Source organism: Procambarus clarkii, chromosome 24 (assembly GCF_040958095.1).
Source record: "Procambarus clarkii isolate CNS0578487 chromosome 24, FALCON_Pclarkii_2.0, whole genome shotgun sequence".
Lineage (NCBI taxonomy): Eukaryota > Metazoa > Arthropoda > Malacostraca > Decapoda > Cambaridae > Procambarus > Procambarus clarkii.
This window is the reverse complement of record NC_091173.1, coordinates 20,200,374-20,227,255: the sequence shown is the minus strand read 5'-3', so window position 1 is coordinate 20,227,255 and position 26,882 is coordinate 20,200,374. Positions and strand designations below refer to the sequence as shown.

Genomic DNA, 26,882 nt, shown 5'->3' with positions numbered 1-26,882 from the left:
ACCAGACATCTCCAAAAAACAATTTTAGCCAAACTTACTGGAGAAACATACATGACAATTTGCTACCATTTACCCAAAAGGCCTCATAATTAATCAATATATTATAAATTCTCAGCTTTAAATTAAACAAATACCTATGTAGAGACTTTGTGGCATCTTACATATTACATGCATACAGTACCATTATGTTACTATGCACTACACTTAGAAACAGTGCCACTTACTTTGTACTCTTTATTATATCCTTCCTTAACACACTCTGGACACTCCCAACTGTTGGGTAGATCCTCATTAACTACACCATCAGCATCTGGGTACTGGAAGAAAAGGATTACATTTCTCTTTAGCGCACTTTTACTATAACTTCTAAATATATGGTTTTCATATCATATTCATTCCCTGGTATTAATGCATATTAATTTGGTTGAGATAAAAATAATACTTTAAAGTCACCCCCTCCCCTGCCCCTCAAGATTATTTTATAAATGGGTTTAAACGTTTAACAGCACAAATTGTATACTATATATACAATTTTGGTTTAACTGCCTGCACAGCGCACACCGTATATATACGTTTTAAAGTACTGTATAAGATTTAAAATCCCCATATAAAACTACACTTTTGAGTAGTGATGATTTACACATTTTATTATATAAATGTATCACACTACACACTATTCAATGTTACTGCAAAATAAAAAAAAAATAAATAAATAAGAGACATTGAAATAATTAGTATTATCTTTGTGGCAACTCTCGCCTAACAGCTAGGGTGGAGTAGACTGGCGCCAAACATATACTCTGTCAGTGCCTAAATCTTGCCAGACTTCCTCACCCTATTGCGGCCAAAATATGTCACATATGATTCTTTTATCATTTTTCCCATGATCAGGGAAATTTTAATTTTAATCAGTTTATCATGATCATTTTAATCTCGAAAGAATTATTTTTTTGTGCACAGTGGTGTTGTAAGCGTTAATTAGCAGTGCTGCCCAGGTGTTAAACTGCCACTATAGATCAAATTTAATAATAACAATTGGAATCTTCTTTGCACAAGCAAAACTTAGTTTTGAAAGTTGAAATACAATACACTAAATATTGCATGATCACATCAAATTAAGAACGTTTAAGTACTCATTTAGAGGAGCCCATAACACAATTAAGACCCAAAGGCAACAAAATGTGCACAAATTATCCCACATCACCATTTCCCTGATCACAACCAGGCATCCAACAGCCTGGTTGACCAGTCCAGCAACCAGGAAGCCTGGTCGAGGACCGGGCCGTGGGGATGCTAAGCTCCGGAATTATCACAAGGTAACTACATGGTAAAGTATCCCCCCTTGACAAAAAGATTTACTGATTAATACTTGATAAGAATTGCAACAAATCTCTACCTAAAATCATTGTTGACTTACTTTGCTACTGATGCATTTAAGATGAGAAATTTTGAAACACACACAACATTCGAAGAGACTGCTTGGAGTGTTTGAAGGTGGCTTTTGTGGCGGTGCACAAGATACTCGCTCCCATCCATCTAGCTGGCATTCATAACAAACGGCAGCAGCAGGAAGCATCGGCTGTCAACAAAGAATTGTTAGATGGGCCACGCTGTTAAACCAATATCACCGAGGTTTATCTTTAAACAATTTGCCGACACTGCATATTTATGCACATTTACAAGAAAAATAAATAGAGGCATGTTGAAATCTTTATAAACTCCTGTATACTCAGAGACTCTCCATGAAAGAAGTATGCAAACTTTTTTCCATCTACACTCAAGAATATGCATTTGCATTATAAAAATCAAAGTTCTAAACCTCACAAATAGCTTGAGAAACTAAACAGTATTATACTAATGTTACAGACTTGTGCATCAAGCACCCAAGAAGGGCAACTGAAGTTAAACATTTAAACATGTTGGGTCTCTGAAATAACATGAGTAGTTACTCAACATGGCCCATGTGCAGGTATTTCTAATTTTACGTATTTCATGAGCTCTTCTTGTCATTAATAATTTAACAATATTGTATCACATGAAGGAGGAATAAACAAGAAAGCAAGCATACCTGCAAGCAAGCAATACCAACCTAAATAAATATACAAGTTGTCAAGTGATGCCATTATTACAAATGACTGACAACCTGTGAATTTATACATTTACACACAACTCTGATCACAATGTTTGAAAAAATAATAGAAAACCTATACATTTAAATATTGCAACACTAACCTGTGTACATTTTTTCATTTTACAAGTTTGTTTCATAGTCCCTGGACCACCATATTTTACCATATCTAGACAATACACACATTGCTTGCAGTCTTCTCGCTGACAAGATTCACATAATTTACCTGAAAAAATTAAAATGCTAGTATTAAATAGGATAAATCAGACACTAAAAATACTAAGGGAACAATAAATATTAACAAAAACCCTACAATGCATATTTCAAGACTGACTAAATTTATAAAATTTAATCTGCCAGACTAAGAATCATCTAATAAATGCATTACCAATGACTTATTAATAAAATATAGTTCAGGAAATTACAGCAACACTTAAAACTGCTAACATGAATATGAAACGTGTACATAATATAGAGCAATGATTTAAATTGTTGTTAATAGTGTAGAAGACTTACATCTAACTCTTCGATGTCTGACTTTGGCAGCATTGGGAGGCAAGCCAACAATTCTATTTTCATCTGAATTCCTACGTCGTCTTTTTATCCCTCCTCCAGTATTTTCTCCCAAAGGTCTTTTGATTCCAAACTTTGTGGGTTCCTGAATAAAAGAAAATAAATTCAAAAGGTAAAAAATATCTTGCTTGTACGCTGACAAAATGCACGGCTACCAATTATCAACCCATGTAGTGAGAGCAGGAACAAGAGTAAATTACCTAGGTAAAAGAAACACGAGAAGGGCAAGACAACGAAAAAATACTTGGAATGAGTAGACAAAGGTGAATAAGAGTTGCTATCAATATATTAACATATCTAGTATGTTTTGATTGAAGACAGTCAAATTACAGCCAGGCCATCATATCTTGGGAAATGACAAGAGCAGCGTTAGTGATAGAATTTGTGCTGAAATGATGGTAGAAATAGTTTGAGGGTGGTGAGGTTACTTAATTGTACTCAATTTTTGCCAATCTACAACTTTAGAAATACACACAAAAAATACTGTATAAAATAAGTATCATAACTGTTGCAATCCAGAGTATTGGGATTATTATTTAGCATCAGCATCTGTGTAAATACTTTACAGTCATGATTGTTAGTTCTCAATAAATTGCTTATCACCTACCTCCTTTTAACCTGTCCAAGATTTATAAAACATTAAAAAAACTGCCAGGAGGGAGACTATATAGCCCATTAAGAATAGGGAACTGTCCATGCACCACCATATACACGTCTAAAAAGTTTGAAGCCAATATAGGTAGCATAGACGAATGAAAACCTAATATGACAAGGAAAAACAAAATTCAGTGAAAATCATAAGGCAATCCATTCCTGGCATACCTAAATACAACTAAAATTCTTGCAAAACTAACCCTTGTCCACCACTCTAGGACAGGCTTAGAAGTTCTGGAGAGCTCTGGTTTGTCATATCTATGCTTCTCTACCACTGTGCGAACGTCTCTGATTAGCGCTATCGGATCAGTGATGAGTTCTGGTACACACTTTTTACTGGTGGGAAGGGCATGAAGGTACATCACAATGGCTTTCAGTCCATGGAGCTCGTACTGAGTTAGGTTAACGTGTTCATCTGGCGGTATTGTCGTACTCAAGTCCAATTTAGGCTCTTTCCCTTCTTTACCATCCTGAAAACAAAGGCATAAAAGGTGTGTTAATCAATGTACTTCATTTAAGGGAAAATAATATTTAAACACTAAAATAAAAATATATTTTTAAGAAAGTAACATCTTGGGCTACCTTATAAAAATAAGTTATCTTGCAATCCTTTATAGCTAATTTTACTCTTCCCATTCAACACTTTCTTCACAGTATGATCATAATTACCTTGTTTCCTCCTGTCGTAGGGCAGGAAAGCATGAGCCCAATAAAAAAAACAGTGTTGAATGTTAGCCAGGAAAAAAAACACACTCCTGGCGAGCAGACAAGCAGATGCGCTTGGAGCCCACACCAGCCAGTCGTCAAGGTAGGCCAGAACCAAAACCTCTAGCAGAAGCAGACGGGTCACCACGACCCAGGTAAGACACGTGAACATGCAAGGTGCCAGGTTCAAGCCAAAAGGTAGGGCAACAAAAACAGTAAGCCTGATGCTCCACCACAAAACCTAACCAGTCCCTGAACCCTGGATGAATGGGAACGTGCTAATACACATCCTTGAGGTCCAGGGACACCATCCAGGCACCCAGCTCAAACTGAAGCCGGACCTGAGACGGAGTGGTCATCTGACAGGATGATCAACGAATCCTAGTTTTCAGAAGGGACAAGTCCAGAATGAATCTCAGATCCGCAGCAGTCAGTCAGCGTCAGGGCCGGATGCAACATTGGTGCTGGTGCCAGATGCGACGTTGGTGCCGAGGCCAGATGCCATGTTGGTTGGGCACGACGTTGGGATCGGGTGCGGTATCGGCGCTAGGGACTTTGAAAAACAAAACAAAGACCCAAAATCTGCCGATATTATAAATGGGGTATCTGTAAGCATGGGATATTGAGGAGAACAAATGGACTATGTAAATATGATCATCCAAGAAAGTGCAGGACCCTTCTTAGTACAGGAAAATGTACCAAAAGCTGTGATCTCTCTCACCCAGAACTGTGCAACTCTTTAAATAAGAATGAATGTTTCAACACAATGTCCAGCTTTTCATAAAAAAAGCGAATAAGACAAACCACCTCGACGAAAGCAGCCACAACACTATTTACCAGGATGATTTTTTAACAAGAGGAGAAGAATGGCTAAAAATATCCAGACTCTACCACCAACTCAGTCAATTGCTGGAGAGGACGCAAACACAGTGGCCTCCTTACCAGAGCCTCAGATATTAACACCAAGTAAAGCATCCAGCACTTCCACAAACATTTTTATTTGCCAACATTCAGGGTAAAAAAAGATTGATGCAACATCAATCAAAAGATTGATGGTTGCATCAAAGTTTAGATACAACAATTTTATGAATGTAAGAATTTTGCAATCGGTAAAAATTTTCATAACAAATCCGTTCATTCAAGTGACACTACAGTGAACTTTCAACAAAATATTGATTTACAAACAAATTATAGAGAAGAAATTCCATTGTAAATGTATACTGCATGGTAAAGTTTTTAATTTATTGGCTATAACCTTCCATAATGCAATTTACTTTCCCTGTGCTCATGTCTCCCAACCCCATACAATTAATCAGAAATAAGGTACATTAATATCAATGAAAGGGTACAAAACAATTTCAAGGATAAGGCTCTTACAAGCTGTAGTTGAAATGAACAGAAGCATATACACACCTCATTCAGCTGATTGTTATTATTGGCTTTCATTTTACTGGCTAAATATTTTATGTACTTTTCGTGCTCATCGGGGGGCAGGGCAAGATGTGTGCGGCCCAGCAGAACGTGGACGTAACGCTCCAGTACGTACCAGAGCATCTCGGTAAAGAATGGGTATCGGAATTTTGAGGGTACCTGAAAAGAGAATCCCAAATTACACTAATGTAAAGCATGTAATTTTATTAGTACTTACATTTTAACACAGGTATACTGGCTCATTTAATGCACCCAGTTACACAGTTGCCAATTACTGTCAAAATATATAGTTAACATATATATTATACATCCTAGTGTAATCATTCTTAAAACTACCATAAAACAGGCATGAGAGAGGAAGCAAGGAAATAAGTAATGAGTGAGAAGGGGGGGAGGGAGGTGGGTGGTGGTAGCTGTATGGATGATATGGAGGACAGCATCATTATGATAACATTTTCACACAATACACAAATCATCAGGCTTTACAAATGGAACAAAGGATATTCTGAATTTTTTTTTTAAATGATATCATTTTGCAAAGGCTACCATAAATATCTGCCATTAGGGCACGTGTACGTAAAACTTTGTCGAGCTGTGCTATTCATTTTCAATATCACTTGAGCCCATTTTCCTCAATGATAAAATGGACCTAAATTATTCCACCAGGGAAGTTACACAGGCTATCATAACACACACCTTGCACAAATATAGTGGAACCTCGAATAACGAATTTAATCCATTCCAGTGCCGTGGTCGTCACGTGAAACCGACGTCATTCAAAACGAATTTCCCCATTTAAAATAATGTCAACACCACATGGTGTTGACGTTATTCAAACGAGCGCTCGCCTAACGAGACGAATTGTCGGCGATCAGGGCACTCGTTACCTAAATTGCTCGCCATTTGAGGTGGTCGTCACTCGAGGTTCTACTATATCTAAATGAACTGAAGAATTTCAATACAAAAGTACTCTTCAGGTGTTACACAAGATACCTAAATTGAATTAAAATAGTTATACTGTATTTCTTATAAAACTATTATACATCCAAAGCCATAGCAGTGACACTTACATGTGTTGCATCTTCCACCTGGGCAACTCTGAGCTGTTTCTCTATCCCAAAGCTATGCAAAAAGTTGCCACCAAACACTAAGGAGTCTTCAGGCGTGTAAACTGCATGAATCCAACCTGATGGGAAATTAATATCAATATTAAACATTTCATTTATTTAAAAAATCAATGTGTATAATCTTGCATAGGCAAGGCAGCATCAGTTGCCCCGGGAAGAATTCATGCACAGTAAAATGAACCTAATCCCATTCCCAATCTCGTCGCTTAACCCTTAACCACTTAACTGCACCAACCGAGTATTCTAGGTCGGTGGGAAACTGCGCCAACCGAGAAAAAATTGATTTTTCGGTACCAATTCTAAATGTGTACAAGGTTGGTTGTGTACGATATGGATTCTTAGGACCTCCAGTGAGCAGCAGCCATCTTGGAAAAAATTCCCAGAATGCCCTAGGGCTGCTGGCTGGGTTAGTACTGAATGAGCAACCATGGGTGGCGCACGCGCCTCTGGCTCCCAAACACCTGTCTGACGCGGCGTTGAAAGATCACACACTGTCGGTGAAATTCAAACCTTATTGTTTGAAGAACATAAGGGTCATAATATTGGTGAAGCTAGGCGCAATAAGGACCTAACACAAAGGTCGGATGCAAGTGATACAGCACCTATGAGGGTGATACAGCACCTATGAGGGTGATACAGCGAGCGTATCCAGTTGTAGCGCTAAGCGTCACCCTTGCAATCCTATGCTATCTCCAATTTATTTAGATGATACATAGATGAATCGTTTTCTGCGTTCAGTGATGATGCATCCGAGGATGAACCGAGCTGAAGCTAAAAATTTAAGTGGCAAAGGATTTCATATATCAAGGAGTATCTTATTTCCCACAGCAGTTAGCCCAATGAAAGACAACCCAGTCAAACCCAAGAGCTGAAACTCACTTCTCAAAAATGGATAAGCAACAATTTATTGCGTTAAAGGCTCCATTTAATGCACGATCAATTATTAACTCATTCACAATACTTGCAATGACAATGTAAACTTATTTCAGAAAATTTAAAGGAAGAAATTATGAACACTGTTGTGACAAAGACAATGAGGGGAAGCCAAATTATCTACACTACTTAAACTAAGGCTGAAAAATATGCAAGAAAATCTTCAATTATTTGTAATACAAGCTAATTTGTCTAGTTCATTCCACAAACCTTATACTTAGAAGGTAGCAAACAAATGCTTACCTCTGAAGTATTTGTCAAAGTAGAAATCATAGAAACAGTTAAGAAACCAATCCAGACAATTTTTTTTTTTACATGCAACAAAAAATAAAAGCATTTGTAATTCAGAAGAAATGTTAATTAACCAACTGAAATTCAAGTAGTTTGTACTAAGCTAGATATCCTTTAGATGCATTAAATTTCAAATAAATTTTTAACACAGAATAGGTTAGGGATTCTTTTTGCAGCATGCAGACTCGCGGGGCCACAGAAATGCTTAGAGACACGCCTCAATATAACCCATCATAATACTGTAAAAGGTATTCTCCATTTAACACTATTCAGTAACCATTTGTGGATATTAAAATTTCATACAGCTACAATACTAGAGCCAACATACCAGTAGGTATAAAGAAAGTGTTGCCTTTATAGAGTTCTATGCGAGCACACTTGTCTACTGTGTCCCCGAAGAATATGTCACTCTGCTTGCCTGAAAGAACCCACTGCTCATATAGTTGAAGATTGCGTTCTGTAGGAGGTATTAGCCAAAAAATCTGAAAGGGAAAACCAAGAATTTATAAGTGAAATTCAAAAAGTCTGTTAAGCTACTTATCGACAAACGATGATACCCCCCTTCCCCCCACCCCGCAAGAAAAATGTACGCAATCTCTGATTTTTGGGGTGATTTTATTAATCACCCCAAAAAATTCTACTAAACTGTTCAAATTCTGATCTGAATTAGAGATATTATTAAATTTTAGGGCATTTAAAAAAATTTTGATTATGCATTACCAAATTTGATGGAGTTTTTATAGCAAATAATATGTAAACCTGATAATATACAACATAAAATGATAAAGGTAAAATGATAAAATGATTTACTTCCTTACTGAAATTTATGCTAATTCTGACCAAATACAGTCAAGTACTCGTAAATTACCAGATCCAACTTATAGAATTTTAAGTACATATATGTATCTGCAGACACCAGAAACACTTAAGTATAAATTTTACTATGAAGAGTATTGCTAGAAGGCATTGACAAACTCCAGCAGTGGATATACATATAGCTGTTGAAAGAGTTCAATACAGCAAACAGGGCTATGAAGACAGAAAAAAATGAAAGGTCAGAAGGAAACCGCCATGGAGCTTGTTATTGGTGTCAAGGCCCTGTCTACACTACTTGGCTCTCCACATCTAATTGCCTGCAACTGCCTGTTATAAACTACTTATATTAATTAAGGCACAGCCTGGCCTGCATATGTAATTCCAAGTTGGCCAGGTTTCTAGGCTACAACTCTGGTCTGAATATTCTTTTACTTTTCTTTTACAGTATTTGAAGTTGAGGGTGGATAGTGAGTAACGTTAATGTGCTTTACATTCAAATGAATGTAACAAGGCAGTCTTAAAAAAAACACTTGGCAACATTTTCAAAAACAAATGGATCCTTAGCTTTATAGTATTACATAAACATTGATACCTGGTTGATACCTGGTTGATGGGGTTCTGGGAGTTCTTCAACTCCCCAAGCCTGGCCCAAGGCCAGGCTTGACTTGTGAGAGTTTGGTCCACCAGGCTGTTGCTTGGAGCGGCCCGCAGGCCCACATACCCACCACAGCCCGGTTGGTCCGGCACTCCTTGGAGGAAACAATCTAGTTTTCTCTTGAAGATGTCCACTATTGTTCCGGCAATATTTCTTATGTTCACTGGTAGGGTGTTGAACAACCGCGGACCTCTGATGTTTATACAGTGTTCTCTGATTGTGCCTATGGCACCTCTGCTCTTCACTGGTTCAATTCTGCATTTTCTTCTATATCGTTCACTCTAGTACGTTGTTATTTTACTGTGTAGATTTGGGACCTGGCCCTCCAGTACTTTCCGTGTGCATTATTTAGTATCTCTCGTCTCCTCTCTAGGGAGTACATTTGGAGGGCTTTGAGATGATCCCAATAATTTAGGTGCTTTATCTCGTCTTTGTGTGCCATATATGTTCTCTGTATTCCCTCTATTTCAGCAATCTCTCCTGCTCTGAAGGGGGATGCAAGTACCGAGCAATACTCAAGACAGGACATCACCATTGTGATGTCAGTTTAAAGTCAATGACAGGATGCTCAAGATATAATTTGCTCACTTTCAGTAGTAACCCCACTTTTTTGTGTTTCAGTAGCTTAATTTTTGAAGTCAGTACTATAATAAGTTAGATGTATTGAATGGACTTGAGAATGGTTCAGGACGGACCGAAACGTCGTCATTCCTTCACTTTCTAGTGTGTGGTTTGGTCAACATATTTCGGCCACATTATTGTAACTCCTCGTCTGCATATTAAATGGAAACCTGCCAATAGAAAATAAACTATACAAAACCAAAGGTTTCCTTATCGGGAATACCCAATAATTATATCTAACCTTCTTTCCACGGAGGACATGATACCATACTGAAGTCCCGCCAAAATCTATGTGGAAGTCTGTATAGCAGCCTCTAACAGACATAAGGCAATATTTCTGAACTTTGGGGTACATCATGTCTTCTAGTACATTAGTGGCTTCAGTTTGGGCCTCCTTTAAATGTCTTGGCCACACTCGCTCCACCCAGTCTACCTGTCGTACCTTAGGAGATAAATGCTTAAAGTTATAAACCTTAACAAAACTAAATTTTATATAAAATACATTTTAATTAACAAGGCATGGGTTGTAATGATCCCCCAAAGGGTGGTAAATGTGACAGCATGGAAGATGTAAGGGAAGTAGTGGCATCAGTATGGAGGACAGTAGTAGATACAACTATGTATATAGATGGGTCCACATTTATGTACTATCACCCTATCTATTTCAAATAGGTCAGCATCATCCACTATCTACATCTATTATACACCTTCTGTAAACCTACTAATAAATTACCAGAATGTAGGCTAGCATTTTTCTTTTATTGGGTGAATTAAGAGCAATAATATGATATTATCTTTCAATTACAACAACCAATGGCTATCTAACCATCTACTCATAGAAAAAGAATCCTCGGTCATGACTCAAAATAATAAATATATTTACTGTTAAACAAAACCAATAATTTAGTAACTGGTTAAAATATAAAACAATAACAAAGCAAATGAAAAGTCACAACACGGCTGGAAAATGTCGACCAAACCACACACTAGAAATTGAAGAGACGACAACGTTTTGGTCTATCCTGGACCAAATTTCTGAAATGTCATTTATCTACAAAGCTTTCTCTGGCTTTGGTTACCATTTACATTTTGTCAACTGTGCCTATTCTCAAGCTAAACGAAATTTCTTTCATCCTAAACCTGCTTCCAGCCCTTTTAGCACTGTGCCTTCTCTTCATATCTGAACTCTAATCTCGTACTAATACCTTCCGTCCTCTTGACAAAGCTTGCCTTTCGACAAACTAACACTTTGTAGTAATCTGGTTCACACTTCTCCTGCTTCTAATGCTGCTGGTGTCTACTCTATTTCCTGTTCGTCTTGTCCTCTCCAGTATTTTGGGAAAACTGGCCGAACACCTAATAACTTAAGGAACACAAAAGAAGTGTTACGTCTGCAGACTAACAATGCTCTTCTGTCATGTTAGGGATTCTGGTCATCCTATTGATTGGTCTTCCTCTAAAATAATTTGTCCTACCTCTACTCTACAGACGCCGTCTTGTTGAATCAGCGCTGATACACAACCTACCCAACATGAACCTTAGTCCTGGCTTTGTTGCTGTTGACTCTCTTCTCTTCACTTTCACAGTACATATTCAAATGTTCTATACTTTCTAACAAACGTGACCTAACATAAGCATACTCTTCCTTTTTCCTCTCATTTCTTTTCTTCTTTCTCATGTTTCTCTTACGTTCCCATTCTTACTTCTAGTATTACACCTTACCTTCCGTACCCTTTGCCTTGCTCTCATCTTCCTCTAAGATTTCTGTCTCCTCACACCTCTTTCCCCTTACTTAATGCCTTTGCCTCCCTTGTCTCATCACAATCAACTTGATAATGGTCTAGGACGGACCAAAACATCATAGTCTTTTCAATTTCTAGTGTGTGGTTTGGTCAACACAATAACAAAGCCTTTGGTACCCAATTCATTAAATCTTAAACTTAGCCTCTTATTACAAGATTGGACATTAAACAATGTATACTACTACACAGATCCATATTAATACCACTGCACAGCGCACCTTTTAAAAACATTCCTGCGGTACACCGAAAAGTGTTTTTAGTCACTGTATATAGTAATGTCTTGGTTTAAAGACACCCCTAGATGGTGGTCCCAGACAAGGAAGAGATTATTTTGTTTATTAATCTGGGCAAAATGAATCAAGATTTTACAATATCTACTGTGTGGTGTTTGCTATGTGATGAGTGTGGGTATGTGATGAGTGTGGGATGAGATGTCATTGGGTATATTAAACAGTCACTAAATATGATTTAAATATTCATTTTTTCTCTGCTTATCAAATTTGAACGACATTTGGTAAAAGGCGAAACTTACTACAGTTGGTGCTTGAATTAATGACTCAAGTTTTGTGTGAGAAAATTCTAAGGATATGACATTGAGCAACTTGTCCTTGTCCTGGCTTTCAAAGTATCGTTGCCAATCTTTCATCGTCATTTCTACATTCTTCTGTGTGTTCACATCCATAACATCTAGCATCCTACGTGATCCTGAAATGGTGTCATATTAGTATATTGGTAGCAAAATTATAATAAGAATCACAATAAATTTTAGCAATACAGTATAATTAAATTTTTCAAATCCATTCACCTGGGCTTTGGGAGACTAAAGACCGAAGGTGAATATGGCGTGTGAGGCCGAAGCTCTATCCACTTCCACGGAAGTGTGAATGACAATTGAAAAAAATTTCAAATTTGGCTTTATTAGAGAGTACGAGCTTTCGTGCAAGATTGTCTATCCAATATTACAATAGCTTATTTTTTCCTAAATTATTTTGGTACATTTCCCTTATCAGTGTTTTGAAATACAGTACTGTACAAAACAATATCAAAGCATAAATTTTGTTTATTATTGGCCGCTTTGCTCCTTTTGTACCTCGTATGTCTATATAGTTTGATTACAGCATTTCTGTGAATCTCTCTCATGCTATTTATTATATACAAAATGGATAACTTTACAAGGTAAAGATGTTTCATGTCATTTATCTGTAAATCATGTCTATCCCCTCATATCCCATCTAGGACTTGCCAAAACAGTCACTGGAGAGTTACCATTAACCCTTACACTGCTCAGGGGTCATATGGACATTTACACCCCTGTGCGCAAGAAAAAAAAAAATTCAAAAAAATTTTTTCGTCTTCTAAACATGTTAATTTGTGTCCCCTGAGCACGGAAAAAATAAAAAAAAAATCGTAGGTGACATATTTTGGGCGCAATTGACCGAGGAAGTCTGGCAAAAAGTGGGCGTTGACAGAGCGGTCGTCAGACCCGGTCAGCGTCACCCGCGTTGACAGATGGGAGTTGCCACAAAGATATTATTACCTAATTGTTTCAATGTCTCCGATTGATTTTTTCTTAGTTTTTTTGCAGTAATATTATTCAATAGTGTGTATTGTAATATATTTATATAATAAAAGTGGTTAATAATCGCTATACTCAAAAGTATGATGTGCGTATTAGTGATTCAATTATTATGTTTATAAAACAATAAACAAATAGTTTTGCTGCTATTACACTCTATACACAGGTTATATATAAGTATTGGCATGTTTTGGTCACCATAACGAACCACTAAGTTTGTATTGAGAGTCGAAAAGCAACGAGGAGTTACCGCCACACACCAGCCAGCCACTCACTGCCACTCCCTCAACACACGCACTAAACTTTCTCCCCCAACAATACCAGTTGTGGTGTTATTACACTATATACAGACGTTATATATAAGTATGAGTATATTTTGTTCACCACAACTGTACAGCTAAGCTGATATAGTTAGTTCAGGCACTAAGAGTCGTCGCTATACACAGATGGCGGCTCCCTCACTCTTTCAAGGTCACACGCACTAAACTTTCTCCCCCAACAATACCAGTTGTGGTGTTATTACACTATATACAGACGTTATATATAAATATCTACATGTTTTATGCACCATAACTGTACACCTAAGCTTGTAGAGCGCCCAAAGAGCATAGTGGCCACCCTCTAAACAGCTAGAGAAATCGTGCAGACGACGTCACCTCCGTCACCCATATGGCTCCTCCCAGCATAATCCTTTTGCTGTTATTACACTAATACACACATTATATATAAGTATCTACATTTGTGTTCACCATAGAGAACCACTGACCTGGTATGGTGAACGCAAACAATAACAGGTGGCCACACAGTCAGTAAACGATGCTGTCTCCCTCCGTCTCTCAGCATCACTCCTCACACAGCGCTAATTATTACAACAATCCTGCTATTATCACAACCCTGGTTATTTATATCACAGTCATTGGTCATCTGTAATATTGTCATCGCTAAATAATAACAATTATATATTTATTTTGACATTTTTCGGCGATGCTGTGGGCACAAGCTGAACATCAATGCTGTTCGCTCATGCTGCGTGCGCCGGCCTTGGTTGCTCCAACAGTACTGTGCCTCTCACACCTGAGAATATTGCCCACGATTTTTTTTAAAAATGGCATCTGTTTACAAGAGCCCTGAGGAAGCTACTGTGAACCCCGTGTAGCCGCGGGCCATTTGAATCAGGCCTGGCACCCTATGGCGTATATATACGCCATGCGCACCATGGGACATGTTACTCAGGGCGTATATATACGCCATGCGCAGTTTAAGGGTTAATCATGCCTGTAGCAGGGAAGGGGCACATTTCTATGAGCATAAATGAAGAAGAGAGGCCATGTGGGCAAGGACAGCACTGGTGATGGGTAGCATCCCACATCTTACTATTCCTCTTACAGAATGGAGACTGAGGGTGCCTGAAACTGGATTGTAACATGTACAAGGCATGTTACAATCTTTGCAGGCCTGCAAAAATCAAACTTCAGAGATAAAGCACTAATATCCCTGGTGGTCCTGCCTGGTGCTATGATATATTCCACAATGCTTTGAACATTTATTCAGCCTCCTGCAACACATTATGGATCCATATCACTTACTATGGTCCACTGACAAAGAGCATCATGAAGTGGTCTGTTCGTCCACCTCAGTTTACCTTTTCATTTACATTTACCTTTTCCCACATTCAGGGACCACCAGCTTTATGCACCATAACTGCAGAAAGTTTATATTCTGTATAAGAAGTAAAAGCACCAAGAATATACAGCACTTTTTTTTTTAGGTAAGACAAGTCACATTTTACACATAGGAGCAAAGGTATTAACCACTGAATAATAATTAAATTGTAATGCTTCCAAATGCTGTTGTAATTAATTCTGGTCACAATCCTTAACTCCATGCCATCTTTCATTCATCATTATTATTTCCTTTTCAGTATTTTTCAATTTCCCTGTACAAAATGAACTCAACCACAAAAAAATTATCCAATTATTTTAATATATATGTACTGAATTTCAAAAGCTTAATTCTTTATATAGTAAATAAGCATTCTCAACAATACTGTAAAGCTTATATTAGAATAGTTGTACAGTAGCTGGGGGTCAGAGTACTGTAATATATTTCAGTGTTAAAACATTTACATAATAAATAATTTAAATTGAATTTTTTTTAACTTCAGATTATTCTAATTCAGCTCACCAACACACAGACGGACATCATTGATCGTGAAATCCTCGTTAGGTATTACGATGCCTAGACGTTTCTTGTCTTTGAAAAGCAATGGCCAATTAAACCCGTTCTCTTGTACATGTGCAAGATTATATTCTGGAAAGAAAATATACATCAAATAAAGATAAAATTGAAAAAAGCCTATGACTACTTTTCATCCACATCAATATTAACAAATTATCTGTAAAGTGTTATCACTACCAGAACAAACATGATCAATACTGTATGGTAATATTTATATATTCATGACTACCACTGCCACTTACCTGTATCCGTCATATCTTTAACAAAACATGAATTAAACTCTTCTGATTTTATCTTTTGATCAAGATCAAATGTGTGATGACCCTCAATTTCCTCATCTCCCAGAGCCCAGTCATCGCTGTACAACTTTCGCTCCTTCCGTTCTCGCTGATATAAAAATACTTTATATTAAAATGGGAAAAATCTAAATTACCTTATAGTAAAATACATAATCATTATCAACAGTAATACAAAGTATATGATTTCTTGATACAAGTTAAAAAGGTCTTGAAAGTAAGCTCCTTCATTTTGCATGTTGGTATAAAAATCAGCATACTAATTACATATGATACTGTGGTACAACATGCATACATACCACCATTATATATTTTGAATGTACAGCATTGATTTAAATATAAATGTCTAGGAAATAACATTTGTCAACACCAAATCAACCTCACACACTCAAAACAACCCCCACCCCACACCCCTCCAACACACAGACTCAATTGTTGATTGACAGTCGAGAGTCGGGACCAAAGAGCTGATGCTCAACCCCCACAAACAACTAGGCGAGTACAAATAGGCGAGTACTCGCACACGCCAGGTATGTTGGTACTTGGATGGGTGACCACCTGGGAATACCAAATGATGGGTTCCTGAGCTTATTGAGCTCAATCATATCTACATTTGAAACTGTGGGGCCTGACACTTGAGTGGGACAGTGCTTCAGATTCATAGTCCTGAGGTTCCGGGTTCGATCCCCAGTGGAGCTAGAGACAAATGGGCAGTTTCTTTCACCCTAATGCCCTGTTACCTAACAGTAAATAGGTACCTGGGAGTTCGACAGCTGCTAAGGGCTGCTTCCTGGGGATGTGTAATAAACAGGAGGCCTGGTCGAGGACCGGGCCTTGGAGATGCTTAGCCCCGAAAGCATCTCAAGATACTGTAACCTTAAGGTAACTACATCAATTCCTAATGCATTCCATTAACTACTCTTGACACTGAAAAAGTTCTTTCTAATGTATGTCTGGCTCACTTGGGTCCAGTTCCACCACCTGCATCCCCTTATGCAGGTACCCTACATTAAATAAACTTTTTTTATCTACTCCATCAATTCCTGAGACACTTAGGGGAGACATGATAACCACATAACTCATGTATTCCAGCAATGTGAAGCTTGGTTCCTGTTCTCTCCTTTTAATAGATAAGAGAAAAAAAAACGCGAGGCAGGAAAAAAACGCGACAAAAAAACGCGACAAAAAAACGCGAGGCAGAAAAAAACGCGAGGCAGAAAAAAAACGCGAGGCAGAAAAAAAAACGCGAGGCAGAAAAAAAAGAAAAAAAAACGCGAGGCAGAAAAAAAAGAAAAAAAAAAACGCGAGGCAGAAAAAAAACGCGAGACAAAAAAAACGCGACAGAAAAAAAACACGAGACAAAAAAACACGACAGAAAAAAAACATGACAGAAAAAAACGCGAGACAAAGAAAACGCAAGACAGAAAAAACGCGACAAAAAAACGCGACAAAAAAAAAACGCGACAGAAAAAAACGCGAGACAAAAAAAACGTGAGAAAAAAACGCGAGACAGAAAAAACGCGACAAAAAAAAAACGCGAGAAAAAAAACGCGAGAAAAAAAACGCGACAAAAAAACGCGACAGGAAAAAAACGTGACAAAAAAAACTACAGAAAAAAACGCGAGACAAAAAAACACGGGAGACAGAAAAACACCAGAAAAACACGGGAGACAAAAAAACGGGAGACAGAAAAACACCAGAAAAACACGGGAGACAAAAAAACGGGAGACAGAAAAAGGGACAAAAAACGGGAGACAGAAAAAGGGAAAAAAAAACGGGAGACAGAAAAAGGAAAAAAAACGGGAGACAGAAAAAGGGACAAAAAAAAAACGGGAGACAGAAAAAGGGACAAAAAAACGGGAGACAGAAAAAGGGACAAAAAAACGGGAGACAGAAAAAGGGACAAAAAAACGGGAGACAGAAAAAGGGACAAAAAAACGGGAGACAGAAAAAGGGACAAAAAAACGGGAGACAGAAAAAGGGACAAAAAAACGGGAGACAGAAAAAGGGACAAAAAAACGGGAGACAGAAAAAGGGACAAAAAAAACGGGAGACAGAAAAAGGGACAAAAAAAACGGGAGACAGAAAAAGGGAAAAAAAACGGGACAGAAAAAGGGACAAAAAAACGGGAGACAGAAAAAGGGACAAAAACGGGAGACAGAAAAAGGGACAAAAACGGGAGACAGAAAAAGGGACAAAAACGGGAGACAGAAAAAGGGACAAAAAAACGGAAGACAGAAAAAGGGACAAAAAACGGGACACAGAAAAACAGGAGACAAACAAAACGGGCGACAGAAAAAAAGAGAGGAGGGGGGTGGGTGGAGGGGAGGAGGAGAGGAGAGGGGAGGGAGAGGGGGTTCTTGAGATTATCTTGAGATGATTTCGGGGCTAAGCGTCCCCGCGGCCCGGTCCTCAACCAGACCTCCTTTATGTTACACCCCCCCCCCCCCTCCAGGAAGCAGCCCGTAGCAGCTGTCGAACTCCCAGGTACCTATTTACTGTTAGGTAACAGGGCATTAGGGTGAAAGAAACATTTTGCCCATTTGTCTCTGCCTCCACCGGGGATCGAACCCGGAACCTCAGCACTACAATGCGAAGCGCTGTCCACCCAGCTGTCAGGCGCCCTATGGGGGGGGGTGGAATGGATGGGTGGGAGGGAGAAATGGAAGGGGGAGGGAGAAATGGAAGAGGGGGAGGGAGAAATGGAAGAGGGGGAGGGAGAAATGGAAGAGGGGGAGGGAGAAATGGAAGAGGGGGAGGGAGAAATGGAAGAGGGGGAGGGAGAAATGGAAGGGAAGGGGGAATGGAAGGAGGAGGGAGGGAGGGAGAGGAGGGAGGGAGGTGGAGAGGGAGGGAGGGAGAGGTGGGGAGGGAGAGGGAGGGAGGGAGAGGGAGGGAGGGAGAGGTGGGGAGGGAGGGAGAGGGAGGGAGGGAGAGGTGGGGAGGGAGAGGAGGGGAGGGAGAGGTAGGGAGGGAGAGGTGGGGAGGGAGAGGTGGGGAGGGAGAGGTGGGGAAGGAGAGGGAGGGAGGGAGAGGGAGGGAAGGAGAGGTGGGGAGGGACAGGGAGGGAGGGAGGGAGAGAGAGGAGGGAGAGGAAGGAGGGAAGGGGGTGTGGAGTAGGGGAGGGAGAGGGGGATGGAAGGCATCGTGAAATAAATGACACTAAGAGGCAGGTTTCAGATAAGTTGAGGTTGGATAACTTCTTTCTTACAGTCCATCCTTAACCTTACTATTGCCTCCCCATGTTTTTTCTTTTTAATGTGGGGGGAATAAAGAGGATGGATATGGCATAGGTGAAGGGAAGTTTAAAAGTGGGAAATACAATGAGTTATGAAAGCAGGTGGGATGTCCGCCTCCCTAAACTCCCTAAACCCTCCCTAAACTCATGTTGATGGGTTGTCAAGAAGTCCCTCCTCTCCAGATGTGTTACTAGGTTTTCTCTCACGATCTTCTCCATCACCTTGCATGGTATACAAGTTAAGGACACTGGCTTGTAGTTCAGTTCCTCTTGTCTGTCACCCTTTTTGTAGAGTGGGACTACATTAGCCATCTTCCATATTTCGGATAGGTCTCCTGTCTTCACTGACCTATTATACACTACGTTGAGTGGCAAGCAAAGTGCTTCTGCACACTCTTTCAATACCCATGGTGAGATTCCGTCTGAATCAACAGCCTTTTTCACGTCACGTCCAGATCCAACAGACGCCTCTTGACCTCATCTCTTGTAATTTCGAACCCTTCCAAGACCGCCTGATGAGAGGTGGAAATGGTTGGAACAAGCTATGTGAGAAGGTGGTGGAGGCCAAAACCATTAGTAGTTTTAAAGTGTTATACGACAGAACACTGGGAAGACAAGACACCACGAGCGTAACTCTCATCCTGTAACTATACTTTGGTAATTACACACACAAACAAGGGGCCGGTGGTTGTGTAGATAGCACGCATGATAGTCATGTGGACCGGGGGTTCGATTCCCGGGGCCAGCAGAAACAAATGGGCAGTTTCTTTCACCCTGATGTTCCTGTTACCTAGCACTAAATAGGTACCTGGAAGTTAGACAGCTGTTATGGGCTGCTTTCTGGGGTGTGTGGGTAAAAAAAAAAAAGTAGTTGGTAACAGTTGGTTGATTGACAGTCGAGAGGTGGGCCGAAAGAGCAGAGCTCAATCCCCCCTAAGCACAACTAAGTGAATACACAGCTCTCTGACGAAGAGCAAGCGTTGTTAGCTGCCAATATACACACACAACTTATCAGCAAGGCGGACATCCCGCCTGCTATCGTAACTCCCACTATATTTTCCATTTCTAAACTCTTCCTCCACCTGTGCCTCTTCATTCTCTTTACTCCCGAAAAAAATATTGAATGTAAATTGGCTGGAATGGCTTGGATCAGGGTATTAATATATTAAGTAGGGACTGGAGGGTGTTAAAAGCTAAATCAGGTGTCCTTCGAGCCTTTGATCATCCATTATCACTGGTTGAATAGCAACCATTACTTAAGCAAACGTTTTAAGATGTGCACCCACTTTTGGCAACCCACTGCTAAGTCAATATAATGAGCTCCTCAGGTCAATATTCAGGAAGGCACTCAACCTAGATTTAGATGACAGTCAGTGGGACCAAGCAATACTACCAGTGAGATTTGGGGGGGATAGGCATACGGAAGGCAACTGAGGTAGCACTTCCAGCATTCTTATCCTCATGTACAACGAATTAATAGGGCAGATCCTACTAGAGCGTATGAGAAACACAGTGGTAACTCATGATCAAAAACGTTCATCGAAGCAGCCAGACAATGGGAAACCATTGCACACCCTCTACCCCGACCACAAGCCCCAAAAGGCCACAAGCGGGCCCACTGGGATAGCCCCATAATGGAAAAGACCGTCACAACAATGCTCGAAAACGCAGATACTGAAAACAAAGCCTGCCTCCTAGCGGTAACAGCATCCAACGCCGGGGATTTTTTATTTGCTATCCCCAATGCAGCCCTGGGAACTCGCCTCAATCATGATGCTCTCTGCATTGGAGTTGCCCTTCGCCTTACCGCCCCCATCCTCACCGAACATAGGTGCATCTGCGGAACTGCGATGACAGACCAATATGGTCGTCATGGTCTGGTCTGTCGTAAATCACAGGGAAAGATTGCAAGACGAAATCAGCGACATCAAGAGGAGCCTCGCCACGGCCCGCTGCCCAGCACAAAGAGAACCACACTTATTCAGACCCAACGACCCTCAGAAGCGCCCAGATGGGGTCACCTTACTACCTTGGAAGGATCGTAAGCAAGTAGTGTGGGACTGCACGTGCGCTGCCACACTGGCCAGTACCTACCTCCACTACAGCACACGGGAAGGTGGTGGCACTACTACTATCAGGGAATCGCAGAAAATTATAAAATACAGAGGTCTGGCACACTGCTACAACTTTGTTCCCATTGGTTCGGAGTCCCTCGGTTCGTGAGGAAAATGTGCATTGAAGTTCCTGAAGGAATTGGGGAACAAATTGATCGGCGCTACAAAAGACCAGAGAGCAAAAAGTTTCTTGCTCCAGCGCCTAAGTGTTGCGTTTCAGAGGGGGAATGCCTGATGCGTCTTGGGCACGTCCAACTTCTGAGGAATTCAAGTGTTTGACTTGCAACAATGATCGAACCTGCGTGACATTTACCAATTTTTCCATTGTCGTGTTTTTCATTTTATTTGTATTGGTTGTGTTGTGCATGTGTTGAATGGTCCCCCAGGCATATATGCAACTGAAAACTCCACACCCCAGAAGTGACTAACCCAGAATGCCAGGAGCACTATGCAACTGGTGTATAAAATAACTATGCCCAAGATTAACATCAAAGTGCCGTGGGAATGATGGCCAAATAGCCTCGGCTACCATCATCTTTTGTACAGTCACTGATGGTCATGTGGTTAACGTCTCCTGTGCACCAGTTGCATAGTGCTCCTGGCAGTCTGGGTTCAAGTCACTTCTGGGGTGTGGAGTTTTCAGTTTAATTATATTAAATATTATATATATAAATATATATATTATATATATAATATATATTATATATATATATATATATAATCAATAAATAAAATAAATAGCATTAAACAGAACATAACGTGAGGAATCATCGGAATGTGTGTACTCTACGAATGTTCAAGTCACTTCTGGGGTGTGGAGTTTTCAGTTTATTTATATTAAATATTATTCAGTATATATAAATATATATATATAATATATATACATTATATAATATATATATATATAATATATATATATATATAATCAATAAATAAAATAAATAGCATTAAACAGAACATAACGTGTGGAATCATCGGAATGTGTGTACTCTACGAATGTTACATAGTACTCATTTATAGACACCTATATATGCTGAAATACATGTGAAGAACTCGCGCGCACACAGTTCCCTGACAAGAGAGCAAGCTTAGCTTAGTTGCCAACGCCACTCATTCTGTCAGCAAGGCGGACAGCCCGCCTGTTTTCATAACACATGATTTCCCATTTCTAAACATCCCTTTACCGATGCCTCTCCTTCTTTACTACTACTACTACTACTACTACAAAAAAAAGAGGTACTCGTGAAGTGCCAGGTGAGTACCACTACGCCACGGGAACTTTTACGGACTCTACCTCAATATTTACAAACCTACCCCAAACTGTCCCCTAACACTTTCCATTCACAAACCACCACCTCTCCATCCCCTCCCAATCCCAAACCGCCATTCACATCCCCTCCACAAGGGTGCACCTAGTCAACACGATTTATAACAAGACTAAATGGGTGGCCCAGGTCTCCGCTCCAACCCTTTACCTCTTCGGGATCATCCTTTTTTTTTGGGGGGGGGAGGGGGAGTAAAGAGGAAGGAGAGGCATAGGTGAAGGGAAGTTAAGAAATAGGAAATGCAGTGAAAGGTATGAAAGCAGGCGGGTTGTCCGCCTTGCTGACACGATGTGTGGGTGTTGGCAGCTAAGCTAAGCTTGCTCTCTCTTGTCAGGGAGCTGTGTGTGAGAGGTTCTTCACATGTGTTTCACCATATATGGATGTCTATAGATGAATACTGTGTAGCATTTATATATACACATTTCGATGCTTCCACACATGTTCTGTTTAAGGCTCTTTATTATTATTGTTTATTGAGTTATTACACACACACACACACACATATATATATACATCTGCATATATACACAACTTTACATACTCAATTTTTCCTATTATTGGGGGAAGGATTTCTGGTCAGTATTTCATCTGGGAATTATGTACTGTGGGGCGGTGTTTTCATCTAGTGGAATCGCGGCTTTTGGGCCACCAGCTGTGGGAGCGGGGCGTCTCATCTTGGAGTAACCAGCTCTCCCTAAATTGTCTATACAGTATACCTAGGTCATAAAAGTATGTGTGTGTACGACTGATACCATACTACTTGTGTAAAGGAGGAAATGTATATGTTTATCGCTCAGAATGTTCGGTAGTATGTTTATTGTTTGTGTTGTGTATCTATGTATTAACACGATGTACTGAACGGGGTGAGAATAGCTTGAGCTACCTCATCCCTTTGTGTGTATTTTACCTCAATAAACTTGTTTCAATTTCAGCTCTTCCTATTACCCCTCCCCTCACTCTCTAAACACCCCAGCTCCCCCACCACCGTCCCTGCACACCAACAAGACTCCCGTCCCCGCACCCTCCCGCCCTCTCCTTCTCCTATGACCCCAACACCACCCTCCCTCTTCTCCACAGCACCCAACACTACCGCCTTTTCCCCCCAAAGCATCGGAGAGTGTATATATGAATGCTAAACAGTATTCATTTATAGTCATCCATATATTCCGCGATACACGTGTAGAACCCCTCACATACACACAGCTCCCTGACAAGAGAGTGCAAGCTTAGCTTAGCTGCCAACATCCACACATCGTGTCAGCTACTTCTGAACTCCATCCTCTTTACTCCCCCACCCCTTACAAAAAAAATCCCCCCCAATGTACCCAACACCACTCAATTCCTCCCTCACTGCCCCCCCCAATCACCAATTCCCTCTCCCCCAGTCACCAAATCCCTCTCCCCCATTGTCCGTAAACCCTCTGACAGCGTTTCATATTTGATTCCAATTTCTATTTCGCTTCTTTTACTAGTGCAGCAGCTAGAACTTTGCATCGAACATTGTATGTAGTTCCATGAAAAACCTGATTTGCAGAAGCTTAGAGATTTAAAAATTAAACATACATCCTCCTATTTTGCTAGTTAATCCTTTTGTAAGCATTCTGTGCCCACAATTTGACCATGTATTTCTATAATAATGAAAGATTCTGTGAATTCTTTGCTTGTTGCATCTGTATTTTGCATATCCTTCATTGGAATCCATGGCCATGCCACTAGTTTAGTAATTGTGAGAAGCAAGTGCGGCCTGCTCTTCTACACCCACGTAGACCAGGGTAATGTAGATGTTGAGCTTCCTTCCGTGAGTGTCGTAAACTTACGGTACTTCTTAGCTTACATGGACATTTAGAGCGTGATTTTACTTTCATTCAATAATGGTTTAGTGTGCCCTCTCCAAATGATGTCCGTGGTACATGTTATTGGGGTTTGGCAATTCTAGACATATATGAAATTCCAGGAAAATACCCCCCACCCTTTTTTTTTTTTACCCCTGACACCAACTTTTTCTTAACACATCCCCTTTCCCTCACTCCCCTCCAACCATCATCACCCCCCCATGCCCCATCTCCCCTCCCACGCGCCCATTTTTTTTTTTTTTGGGGGGGGGGGGAAGGAGAGGAATAGGTGAAGGGAAGTATAGAAGTGGGAAATACAGTGAGAGGTATGAAAGCAGGCGGGCTGTCCGCCTTGCTGACACTATGTGTGGGTGTTGGCAGCTAAGCTAAGCTGGCTCCCTCTTGTCAGGGAGCTGTGTGTGAGAGATTCTTCACATGTGTTTCACCATATATGGATGCCCATGGGTTACTGTGTAGCATTCATATATACACACTCTGAAGCTTCCACATATGTTGTTCTGTTTAAGGCTCTTTATTTTATTATTATTATTTATAGTTATTCATACATATACATATACGCCCAGCCGCGCCCCATCTCCCCTCCCGCACGCCCCTCCGCGCCCCATCTCCCCCCTCCCATAAGCCGCCCCCCTTATCTCCCCTCCCACATGACGCCCCCCTTATCTTCCCTTCCCACATGACGCCCCCCTCATCTCCCCCTCCCACATGACGCCCCCCTCATCTCCCCCTCCCACATGACGCCCCCCTCATCTCCCCCTCCCACATGACGCCCCCCTCATCTCCCCCTCCCACATGACGCCCCCCTCATCTCCCCCTCCCACATGACGCCCCCCTCATCTCCCCCTCCCACATGACGCCCCCCTCATCTCCCCCTCCCACATGACGCCCCCCTCATCTCCCCCTCCCACATGACGCCCCCCTCATCTCCCCCTCCCACATGACGCCCCCTCATCTCCCCTTCCCACATGACGCCCACTTTATCTCCCCTTCCCACATGACGCCCCCCTTATCTCCCCCTCCCACATACCCAGCTTATCTCCCCTTCCACATGCACCCCCCTTATCTCCCCTCCCACATGCACCCCCCTTATCTCCCCTCCCACATGCACCCCCTTATCTCCCCTCCCACATGCACCCCCCCTTATCTCCCCTCCCACATGCACCCCCCCTTATCTCCCCTCCCACATGCACCCCCCCTTATCTCCCCTCCCACATGCACCCCCCTTATCTCCCCTCCCACATGCACCCCCCTTATCTCCCCTCCCACATGCACCCCCCCTTATCTCCCCTCCCACATGCACCCCCCCTTTTCTCCCCTCCCACATGCACCCCCTTATCTCCCCTCCCACATGCACCCCCCCTTATCTCCCCTCCCACATGCACCCCCCCTTATCTCCCCTCCCACATGCACCCCCCCTTATCTCCCCTCCCACATGCACCCCCCCTTATCTCCCCTCCCACATGCACCCCCCCTTATCTCCCCTCCCACATGCACCCCCCCTTATCTCCCCTCCCACATGCACCCCCCCTTATCTCCCCTCCCACATGCACCCCCCTTATCTCCCTTCCCACATGCACCCCCCTTATCTCCCCTCCCACATGCACCCCCCTTATTTCCCCCCACATGCATCCCCCTTATCTCTCCTCCAACATGCCTCATCTCCCCTCCCACATAACCCCCACGCCTCGTCTCCCGTCACACATCACCCATGCTCCCCCCACCCCTCTCTACTTCTACCACGCCCTCTTTCCCTTACCACATCCACCCTCTCTTTTTTTTGGGGTGGGGGGGAGTAAAGAGGAGGGAGACGCGCAGGTTATAATAGGCGGGCTGATCGCCTTGCTGACACAATGTGTGGGTGTTGGCAGCTATGCTGAGCTTGCTCTCTCTTGTCAGCGAGTTGTGAATGTGTACGAAGTTCTTCACAATTATTTCAGTATATATGAATGACTATAGATGAATACTGTGTAGCATTCACATATAAATACACACACGTTTGCAGTTATATCAAAACGTGCTTTCACACGTTTTGATATTCTATTTAAGGATCTTTATTCATTGTTCTTTTCTTTTGCATTTTTAAAAAAGGAGGAATTTTATATCAGTATTTCGTCTAGGAATTATGTATTGTGGGGCAGCCCGTCCTCGACTAATGTCCATTACATCCAGCGATCGACCCCACTGACGCATTCATAAATTTTAACATGTTCATTCAAAGAAGGAATTTTCTCAAATATAAATTATTAATATAAAATATTAGCATATTGTTCATATATAGGTATAGGTTAGGTGTTTAGGTTCTGTTAGAGATTATTTGTATTTGTAATACGTGGGCGAAGCATTTATAGCAATGTGGTTCGAACAAAATTCGTCAGTGAATCACTTGTTCCGGAAGTGTTCGAACTTTATCAGTTGTGAGTCGTGTGTAAACCGTTTTTCATTCATAAACAGGCTGTTTGGCGTGTGCATGGTATTACTTTTTGGTCTTTGTTTGGAGGACGGGCTT

At 41.1% G+C, this 26,882-nt stretch overlaps 1 protein-coding gene across 3 annotated transcripts in view; it reads right to left on the bottom strand.

Annotated features, from left to right (window-relative positions):
• The window catches only part of LOC123761647 (uncharacterized), a 62,941-nt gene that overhangs the window by 28,233 nt on the left and 7,826 nt on the right, over positions 1-26,882 (bottom strand). For all 3 annotated transcript variants that reach the window (XM_045747713.2, XM_069330699.1, XM_069330700.1), the window contains exons 2-13: positions 15,793-15,937; positions 15,497-15,622; positions 12,269-12,441; positions 10,176-10,376; positions 8,171-8,324; positions 6,562-6,677; positions 5,474-5,650; positions 3,556-3,825; positions 2,645-2,786; positions 2,233-2,354; positions 1,418-1,579; positions 225-317 (exon numbers count right to left, since the gene is read on the bottom strand). In XM_045747713.2, the coding sequence (XP_045603669.1) occupies positions 225-317; positions 1,418-1,579; positions 2,233-2,354; positions 2,645-2,786; positions 3,556-3,825; positions 5,474-5,650; positions 6,562-6,677; positions 8,171-8,324; positions 10,176-10,376; positions 12,269-12,441; positions 15,497-15,622; positions 15,793-15,937 (1,881 nt within the window). The remainder of the gene's footprint in view (positions 1-224; positions 318-1,417; positions 1,580-2,232; positions 2,355-2,644; positions 2,787-3,555; positions 3,826-5,473; positions 5,651-6,561; positions 6,678-8,170; positions 8,325-10,175; positions 10,377-12,268; positions 12,442-15,496; positions 15,623-15,792; positions 15,938-26,882) is intronic.